General features: G+C 36.9%; 1 protein-coding gene and 1 pseudogene across 1 annotated transcript; both read right to left on the minus strand.

The window, feature by feature from the left end:
• Nucleotides 1–1,196: 1,196 nt before the first annotated feature.
• On the minus strand, nucleotides 1,197–3,522 carry LOC120013663 (L-type lectin-domain containing receptor kinase IX.1-like). The gene has a single exon (XM_038865553.1). The coding sequence runs from the start codon at nucleotides 3,345–3,347 to the stop codon at nucleotides 1,380–1,382; it is 1,968 nt and encodes a 655-aa protein (XP_038721481.1). The 5' UTR covers nucleotides 3,348–3,522; the 3' UTR covers nucleotides 1,197–1,379.
• A 2,728-nt stretch (nucleotides 3,523–6,250) lies between these two features.
• On the minus strand, nucleotides 6,251–8,633 carry LOC120011967 (annotated as a pseudogene).
• Between the last annotated feature and the right edge of the window lie 1,480 nt (nucleotides 8,634–10,113).

Raw genomic sequence — 10,113 nt, forward strand, 5'->3', positions numbered from 1 at the left:
AGTAACAACAGTGCTAGGTAGCCCAAGTCTATATCTTAAACGAAATTTTAAAACGTTTTAACCCACAAAATATATGTTAGTTTTTTTAAAAAATGACATATTTGAAATTATCACATAAAACTCTTTCTAACAAGATTCATTGTCAATGAGTTTTATCAGGTGGATCTTAATTCCATTGTTTTTTTTAATGGAATTTTAAAAATAATGGATTCAGAACTAAAACAATGAATTTATATTAAAACAATAAATTCTGATATAAAATAGTGAAATAAAGTTATCTCACTAATTAAATCAATGTGATAAATCTTTTGGGCTACCAAACTGTTAGGTTATATGTGATTTTTGTTTAAGTAAAGAAAGTCGAGCAAAAAAGAAATTTCCCATTACATCAATATCTAAAGTGGGTGTAGGCCCCAACAAACACGCAAGGGTGGGCCTACACATAAAAAAGGCCCAAAACAACCTAGAAAGGTGAGCCCAACCCATTGATACAGAGGGAACAACAAACAAAGAAGGGGAAAAAAAAAAAAAAAAAAGTGGTGTTCCAACTTTGGGCATGCCATTGCCAGGTGTTGCACATCCGAGACTACTTTCGCTGCAGACCAATTCCTTCACTTCACCATGTCCCACACACAAGCTCACGCACTCTCGATCGTGTGAAGGCCTCTTCGGTTTCACATGAGGAGGGCCCCTTCCAGCCCAGCACGGTAGTGCTAGACATAACGAAGGGCCCACCTCTTTTATCTTTATCTTTTCTTTTATTTTTTTATCTTTTATATTATAATTTAAGCTTAGCTTCAAAAGCTGGCAGTGATGATTGATAAGTCACATAATTAACCACGACAACAATTTCAGTCATCTCTAATCAGATTCAGTGGTGCCACTCTTAGGTGGATTACAGGCTCACAAATTTACTTGTTACATTGATTGATAAAAAGGTACCTACCATATTATCATCGACACACATGTACACTAGCTTTGGTATATTGAACTAACGAGTAAGGACAGCTCAATACATTTTACATGTAAGAGCTCGTAAAAAGTTTTCAATTCAATATGTCCCAGCATTATATATTGAAGAAGCAAGGCTTGACAACAAGTAATGGACCTGATTAGAAGAACAAGACCGGAAAAAAAATACCCATTCGGAGCAACAACAGGGTCCCACTAGCTACTTCTAGTTGATATCTCCTCCATTCTATAAACAACTTGGCTCGGACTTTTTATTAATTTACAATATTGCGCAGACACATCAAACGTTTATCAAGACTTCTGATAAGCAAAAATGTTAATTTACTGACCAGACACAGAAGATTTTCCAGTCTAGATTTATATCAGAAAAAAAAAAAAAAAAAAGAAGAAGAGATTTTCAAGCTAGCTTAACGACCCACTTCAATAATTGAATTACTCATCATCGAAGATTCACCAACAGCACTGGTTGAGGGAATATTAGGCACATGAAAGATAGGAACAGGCATTCTCCTTGGAAGATTAGGAGTATTTGCTTCAGATTTCAACACTTGAATTGCTTGTCTTATTGAAGGCCTAAAACTGTGATCAGGATGAGCACACCATAGTCCCACAATCATCAAACACTGAACTTGATTCATGTCGAAATCCGAATTCAGTCTCTGATCAACACCTGAAAGAAGATTTTCATTTCCATAAAGATTCCAAACCCACTCTACCAAGCATATTTCATTGTTCTCCTCCGGAGGCTCACTTGTCTTTCTGCCTGTCACAATTTCTAATGCCACCACCCCAAAGCTGTACACATCCGATTCCTTGCTAGGCCTTCTAGTGCTTATATATTCAGGTGCAAGGTAGCCTAAAGTTCCTGCTAATCCCGTTGTCAGGGGACCTATCTCGTGATCCATGAGCCGAGCTAACCCAAAATCTCCAAGCTTCACATTAAAACTTGAATCTAGCATTATATTACTTGATTTAATGTCACGGTGCACAACACACTGCTCCCATTCTTCATGAAGATAGAGCAATCCAGACGCTATTCCCAGGGCAATTTTATATCTCAAATTCCAGTTCAGAGGAGTATAACTTCTCTTGCTGAACAGATGCATATCAAGGCTTCCATTTGGCATGAACTCATACACGAGCAGGAACTCGCCTCTGTCGTGGCACCAACCGACGAGTTTCACCAGGTTCCGGTGCCTCAGCCGGCTAATAACCCTGACCTCGGTCACATACTCTTTTTTGCCTTGTCTAGAAGCTCTTGATATTTTCTTGACAGCAACTGGCAAGTCTATATCAATCAGGTAGCCTTTGTAGACAGAACCAAATCCTCCTTCACCTAATTTCTTATCATTGGAGAAGTTATTGGTAGCAGAAACTAGTTCTTCATAAGAGAATCTTCTTGGACCTGCTCCTCTTTCCAGGTCTTCATTGATTGATGCTAAAGTCAATCTCTCCGCTATTCGCTTTCTTTTCTTCTTCTGCAGCTTCTTTCTACGGCAAACCCCAAAAGCTACAATTGCTCCAAAAAAGAACACACTCACTACAACTGGTAGACCAACTAAGAGTAACAAAGAATTGCCATTCTTTCCATTTGATTCCTCCTCCATATCTAAGCTTGAACTGAACTCCCAAGACAGAAGTGTATGTCTTTCTAGTAGTTGACCTGTGGCAGCAATAAATCCAATTGTGACCCACTCAGGAAGGATCTCTCTGAGATCAACAATGTGAGAAAGGCTAGAATTCTCTAACGGGGTATTGGTTTTCCGGTAAGTCCAAGATACACTCAAGTTCTTGGTAGTAGAGTTGTAACTGATCCAAACATCAGCATTGTCGGCACCATGGAAAGTCACATTCCAAGGAGTGGTTACTGCAGAAGAAATTGAGTTTTTGTTAATCCCCACATGTTCATATGGAGGATCCCAATCCGAATTTGAATAGGTGTCAAATTCAACATGGACAATTTGGTTCCGAGAGGATCCAGTGGTTGTGGTGTTATAGAGGCCTAAGAAACCCCCAACTGAGTTAACTGGGATTGGAAATCCAACAGGACCAAGAAAAAATGCAAATCCGGCACCATAAGCTGGACGGCCTTCAGTGTCGATGCTGAGAGTGAAACGGGTGGTGAAGTCTGTAAGCACTCTGGATTTGGAATCCCAGATTGGCACCATTTTGGTGTAGGTGGCTCTACCAACATGACACAAATAATTTGGGCTGGTGAAATCAATGGTTCCAGCTAAAGTTCTCGCATCTCCTTCATAGTATATGCTATTATCATTGTTACTGAACTGAGACATCCGAAATGAAATCGAAGTAGCAGAGGGAAGAAAGAAAATGAAGGAAAACAGAAGAAACAAAAAAGAAAAGAAAGAGGCCATAGAAGGCTGAGAACAGAGAAGATATGCAAAAAAATTGGTAATGCAAAAAAAAAAATGACACTTCAATATTTTATAATGGTAACTCTGATTTCTTGTGGTTCCTGTACTACTAAGGTACAGTCCGTGTGAAAATTTTTGATCGAGCCTTATCAAGATAAGTCTTATCAAGCTCCATTGAGAAAAGATGATGAGATTCTGTATACAATAATTAAATTATATATTGAATAGAAATATTATAATATCCTATAGGGAGCCCAAACGGAAATGATGATTTCTTTGGTGGAAATTCTCAAGTTGCAACCTTTTATGTGGTAGGAAAGTTCAAGGAAGCAGTGGGTTTATATATCTGTGAAAATTCAGTAAAGGAAACCTACATCTAGGGTTGGAAAATCGAAACAAAACGACCTGGAATTGGGGGAACCATTGCCTACCCCCACGTTCCATTCAGCTTTCGTTGACTTGGATTTTGGCAAGTCTTCGTAGACAGGAAAGCTCATCTGTCTGGAGGACAAAACACGGATTTCTACAACTAACAATTCCCTCTCTCTCATGACATTTGTGTTCAATTGTCTTCAATCTCATAATAGCTCATCATAGCAACAACTGGATTGTAGAGAATTTTCTTCAACCTTATCACGGGATCAACTCACCTTCCTTCATCATTTGTCCACATAAGTCACAAATCAACACAACAACATCAGTTATAACCCGAGATAAGGATTATTAATAGGATGAGCTAGGCTCCAGAATCTGGTGCAGGTCTTAGGTTGGTGCCATGACGAGTGGAATTCCTTATTGTTTATGAATTCATGTCAAATGGTAGTTGATAGTGTCATATTTTTACTCATGTTATACCTCAATTTGGACTTGGTCTATACCTCAATTTGCACTTGCTTTTGTATCTCTTTGTTGAAAATAATAATGAATATTACAAATGTTTTCTTTGTTTTGATGTTGAGGAACGTTAATGAATAGAATGGGTGATAATTAAAGACCTTATTTTGTATGAAGACATGGAGATTAAATCCACAAGTGATTGTTACTATAAGCTCAATTATAATCAAATAGGGAAATATGAGTGGACGACTTTGCTGTGTGATTGAAAGAAACAAGAGTGGCCGTGCAAATGAAGTCAGAGAAAATGGGCAATTATCAATAATGACAAAATCAACAAAATTTAATTGACATCATTAGTTTCAAAGAATAAGGATAGAGATTGTAAAGTTGCATATATGCTCCTTTATATTTAAACAAATTACACCATATACATGGGCGCCTCTCTCACATTTTTTTTCCTACACATGACATCATCATTTTTTACTCTTTTTTTTTCTTAAACGAAACTTTCAAACGATTTATATATCAAAATACCTGACGAAATTTGAAAAAAAAAAAATTACCTATTCTCAATCAACATAAAGAACTTTTTCAAACAAGATCACTCATCGATATATTCTGAGATAAATAAAAATCTCGCATGTAAATTTAATTTATCTGCACTACATGTAATTTATGTGCGTTGCATATAATTTATATGCAGTGCATATAAATTATTTATCTGCATAACATATAATTTATATGCAGTGTATATAATTTATCTGCAACATAAATTTAGTGTAGATAAATTTCAATATATACTACTCATAACAACACCACAACAAATGATACAAATAAATTTAGTGCAGATAAATTTTAATATATACTAACGATAACAAAATCACAAAAGATAATTTTTTTTAATACAATTCACAATCTGATAATTGATAGTTAAAATAATAAACCACAGCAGCAATAATAAACGTAGTGCAAGCACTTTGTATTATCATTGGTAGTTAAAATAACACCAGGTTTTTATGGGGGGAGCTGAGTGAAGAACCATTGGAGTAGTGCGGCTGGAATGGGCTTTTGGCATCTTGGTTGGCTATAGTTTTTTGGTTCTTGTTGCATTATTCTCCTCTATGAGAATGGTTTAGTTTGGGTATGGTCTACTCATCACGGCCCTAGCTAGTATTGTAGCGCTTATTGAAAGACATAGCTAAGCCTATTGCGAGAATAATCCAAAGAAACAATTGAAGGTAAACTCAACTCGATATCGGGGATGACCAAACGAGATCAACCTTCTTTAACTGCTTGTCTTCCAAATTATGGACGTATTGGTAATTATCCTTAAAATTAATAATAATAATAAAAATAAACTCAACAAATGGAAATGCTATTACAAATATATGGAAAAAAAAAGAGTTAAGAGTAGAATTATTGGAATAAAAGTTTGATTTGAAGGTCTTCTTGCTAATTAACCCAAGAGATAAAGAAAGTAAATGTGGGGCCGGTAATGGCAAATTAAGGGGACATGAGGATCTCAATTAAACAAAGTAAGTGGATTTGTGAAATCTAATTAAATGGGGATATTGGAAGACTTCGTTGGTCCGGTCGTGATGGAAATAAAAAATAAAAAAGAAGAAGAAAATGCTACACAAGAAGACAAATTAAAAAAATAAAGTAGTGTGAAGGAAATCAAAAAGAGAGGAGGTGAGTTGCACATGCACGGGTCAAGAAAGAAGAAAATAGGAGCAAAAGGAATATTTGGGGATTTCCATAATTTTTTAAAATCTATGATTGATGAAGAAAAAGTGAGATAAAATTTAAAAATGTAAAAATAAAAATATTATGTGATATGACACAACTCTCAAATTATTGAATTCAAATTACAGACCCGATAATTTTAAACAAATTGGGGAGTAGTTAGATCCGAACTAAAAAGAGGCTTCTTATTCTAATTACGTTTATTCACATGTCTTCCCTAAACATTGCAAGGACAAGAGTATACGCCCACAGTTTTTTCGTAGAAAGCTGATATTCATTTCTACTTGACTACAGATGGCTTAAGGATAAGCCTTGGCACAAGACTAAAAGTTGTATCTTTACAATTATAAGATGTATCTGCCATCACCTGATCATGCTGTCTATTGCCCTTTACTTTTCCTTTGTCAGTGAAAGAAAGCTGATATTCATTACTATGTCTATGTGGTCTAAATTAAATTAGCCTTGATACCTCCCATCATTTATCATTCCAGAAATAAACAATTTCATTTGGACTTTTTATTTCCAATATTACACAGACACATAACATTTTATCAACACTTCTGATAAGCAAAAATGTTAATTGACTGACCAGACAGAGAAGATTATCAGAAAAAAGATTTTCAAGCTAGATTAACGACCCACTTCAATAGAAGAATTAGTAAGTTCAGAAGCAGCACTGGTTGAGGGAATACTAGGCATATCAAAGATAGGGACGGGCATTCTGCTTGGAAGATTGGGAATATTGGCTTCAAATTTCAACACTTGAATTGCTTGTCTTATTGAAGGCCTACAACTGTGATCAGGATGAGCACACCATAGTCCAACAATCATCAAACGTTGAACTTGATTCATGTTGAAATCCAATTCAGTCTCTGATCAACACCTGAAAGAAGATTTTCATTTCCATAAAGATTCCAAACCCACTCTACTAAGCATATTTCATTGTTCTCCTCCGGGGGCTCACTTGTCTTTCTGCCTGTCACAATTTCTAATGCCACCACCCCAAAGCTGTACACATCCGATTCCTTGCTAGGCCTTCTAGTGCTTATATATTCAGGTGCAAGGTAGCCTAAAGTTCCTGCTAATCCCGTTGTCAGGGGACCTATCTCGTGATCCATGAGCCGAGCTAACCCAAAATCTCCAAGCTTCACATTAAAACTTGAATCTAGCATTATATTACTTGATTTAATGTCGCGGTGCACCACACACTGCTCCCATTCTTCATGAAGATAGAGCAATCCAGAGGCTATTCCCAGGGCTATCTTATATCTCAAATTCCAATTAAGAGGAGGATAACTTCTCTTTTTGAACAAAAGCATGTCAAGGCTTCCATTTGGCATGAACTCATACACGAGCAGGAACTCGCCTCCGTCGTGGCACCAACCGACGAGTTTCACCAGGTTCCGGTGCCTCAGTCGGCTAATAATCCTCACCTCTGTCACATACTCTTTTTTGCCTTGTCTAGAACCTCTTGATATTTTCTTGACGGCAACTGGCAAGTCTATATCAATCAGGTAGCCTTTGTAGACAGAACCAAATCCTCCTTCACCTAATTTCTTGTCATTGGAGAAGTTATTGGTAGCAGAAACTAGTTCTTCATAAGAGAATCTTCTTGGTCCTGCTCCTCTTTCCAGGTCTTCGTTGATTGATGCTAAAGTCAATCTCTCTGCCATTCGCTTTCTTTTCTTCTTCTGTAGCTTCTTTCTACGGCAAACCCCAAAAGCTACAATTGCTCCAAAAAAGAACACACTCACTGCAACTGGTAGACCAACTAAGAGTAACAAAGAATTGGCATTCTTTCCATTTGATTCCTCCTCCATATCTAAGCTTGAACTGAACTCCCAAGACAGAAGTGTATGTCTTTCTATTAGTTGACCTGTGGCAGCAGTAAATCCAATTGTGACCCACTCAGGAAGGATCTCTCTGAGATCAACAATGTGAGAAAGACTAGAATTCTCTAGCGGGGTATTGGTTTTCCGGTAAGTCCAAGATACACTCAAGTTCTTGGTAGTAGAGTTGTAACTGATCCAAACATCAGCATTGTCGGCACCATGGAAAGTCACATTCCAAGGAGTGGTTACTGCAGAAGAAATTGAGTTTTTGTTAATCCCCACATGTTCATATGGAGGATCCCAATCCGAATTCGAATAGGTGTCAAATTCAACATGGACAATTTGGTTCCGAGAGGATCCAGTGGTTGTGGTGTTATAGAGGCCTAAGAAACCACCAACTGAGTTAACTGGGATTGGAAATCCAACAGGAGCAAGAAAAAATGCTAATCCAGCACCATAAGCTGGACGGCCTTTAGTGTCAATGCTGAAAGTGAAACTGGTGGTGAAGTCTGCAAGCACTCTTGATTTGGAATCCCAGATTGGCACCATCTTGGTGTAGGTGGCTCTACCAACATGACAATAATAATTTGGGCTGGTGAAATCAATGGTTCCAGCTAAAGGTCTCGCATCTCCTTCATAGTATATGCTATTATCATTGTTATTGAACAGAGTCATCCGAAATGAAATGGAAGTAGCAGAGGGAAGAAGGAAAATGAAGGAAAACAGAAGAAACAAAAATGAAAAGAAAGAGGCCATAGAAGGCTGAGAACTGAGAAGATATGCAAAAAAAATTGGTAATGCAAAAAAAAAAATGACACTTCAATATTTTATAATGGTAACTCTGATTTCTTATGGTTACTGTACTACTAAGTTACAGTCCGTGTGAAAATTTTGACTTATCAAGCTCCGTATGAAGAAGATGATAATACTTCGTATAATATAACTTTCTACAAATGTGGTTTTTATATGATGTTGACCATATAATATTAAAACACCTCTAACTCGTTTTTATTTTATACGGAGCGCGTAGTATAAGAAATAACATGTCAAATTATAAAAGAGACCATCACTCTCACTTTAGTTGAGGGTAATCCAGAAATATTATCACAAATTTTATAATATAAAAGCCTAATATCATATTCTTTTCAAACACTGAATATGATTAAATTATATAATAACTTATACAAAAATTAAATTATACATTGGATAGAAATATTATAATATCCTATAGGGAGCCAAAACGGAAATGATGATTTCTTTGGTGGAAATTCTCGAGTTGCAACCTTTTATGTGGTAGGAAAATTCAAGGAAGCAGTGGGTTTATATATCTGTGAAAATTCGGTAAAGGAAACCTACATCTAGGGTTGGAAAATCGAAACAAAACGACCTGGAATTGGGGGAACCATTGGCTACCCCCACGTTCCATTCAGCTTTCGTTGACTTGGATTTTGGCAAGTCTTCGTAGACAAGAAAGCTCATCTGTCTGGAGGACAAAACACGGATTTCTACAACTAACAATTCCCTCTCTCTCATGACATTTGTGTTCAATTGTCTTCAATCTCATAATAGCTCATCATAGCAACAATTGGATTGTAGAGAATTTTCTTCAACCTCATCATGGGATCAACTCACCTTCCTTCATCATTTGTCCACATAAGTCACAAATCAACACAACAACATCAGTTATAACCCGAGATAAGGATTATTAATAGGATGAGTGATGTAAATCCAGGCTCAGGCCCAAGCCCAGCAACAAGCAGACCCTAACTACCCAGAAAACCGGTTAACTAATGTTAGGATTGACCCACTTATATACTGTAATTTGGAACCTGAATCCACCGACGTGGGATTCACGAACGATGTTTATATCAATGAGGCTCCAAAATCTGGTGTAGGTCTTAGGTTGGTGCCATGACGAGTGGAATTCCTTGTCGTTTATGAATTCTTGTCAAATGGTAGTTGATGGTGTCATATTTTTACTCATGTTTATACCTCAATTTGGACTTGGTTTTATAACTCAATTTGCACTTGCTTTTGTATCTCTTTGTTGAAAATAATAATGAATATTATAAATGTTTTCTTTGTTTTGATGTTGAGGAACGTTCATGAATAGAATGTGTGATAATTAAAGACCTTATTTTGTATGAAGACTTGGAGATTAAGTCGACAAGTGATTGTTACTATAAGCTCAATTATAATCAAATAGGGAAATATGAGTGGACCGACGACTTTGCTGTGTGATTGAAAGAAACAAGAGTGGTCGTGCAAGGTAGGGCTGTGCAAATGAAATCGAAAACTGGACCAAAACCGGTAACCGGACCGGTCGATCTGGTTTGCATCGGTTAGTTGAC

The sequence above is a fragment of the Tripterygium wilfordii genome, chromosome 13 (genome assembly GCF_013401445.1).
Source record: "Tripterygium wilfordii isolate XIE 37 chromosome 13, ASM1340144v1, whole genome shotgun sequence".
Lineage (NCBI taxonomy): Eukaryota > Viridiplantae > Streptophyta > Magnoliopsida > Celastrales > Celastraceae > Tripterygium > Tripterygium wilfordii.

Excerpts from the sequence above, each read along its gene's own strand:
- LOC120013663 (XM_038865553.1), bottom strand. The coding sequence starts at position 3,347 with ATGGCCTCTTTCTTTTCTTTTTTGTTTCTTCTGTTTTCCTTCATTTTC.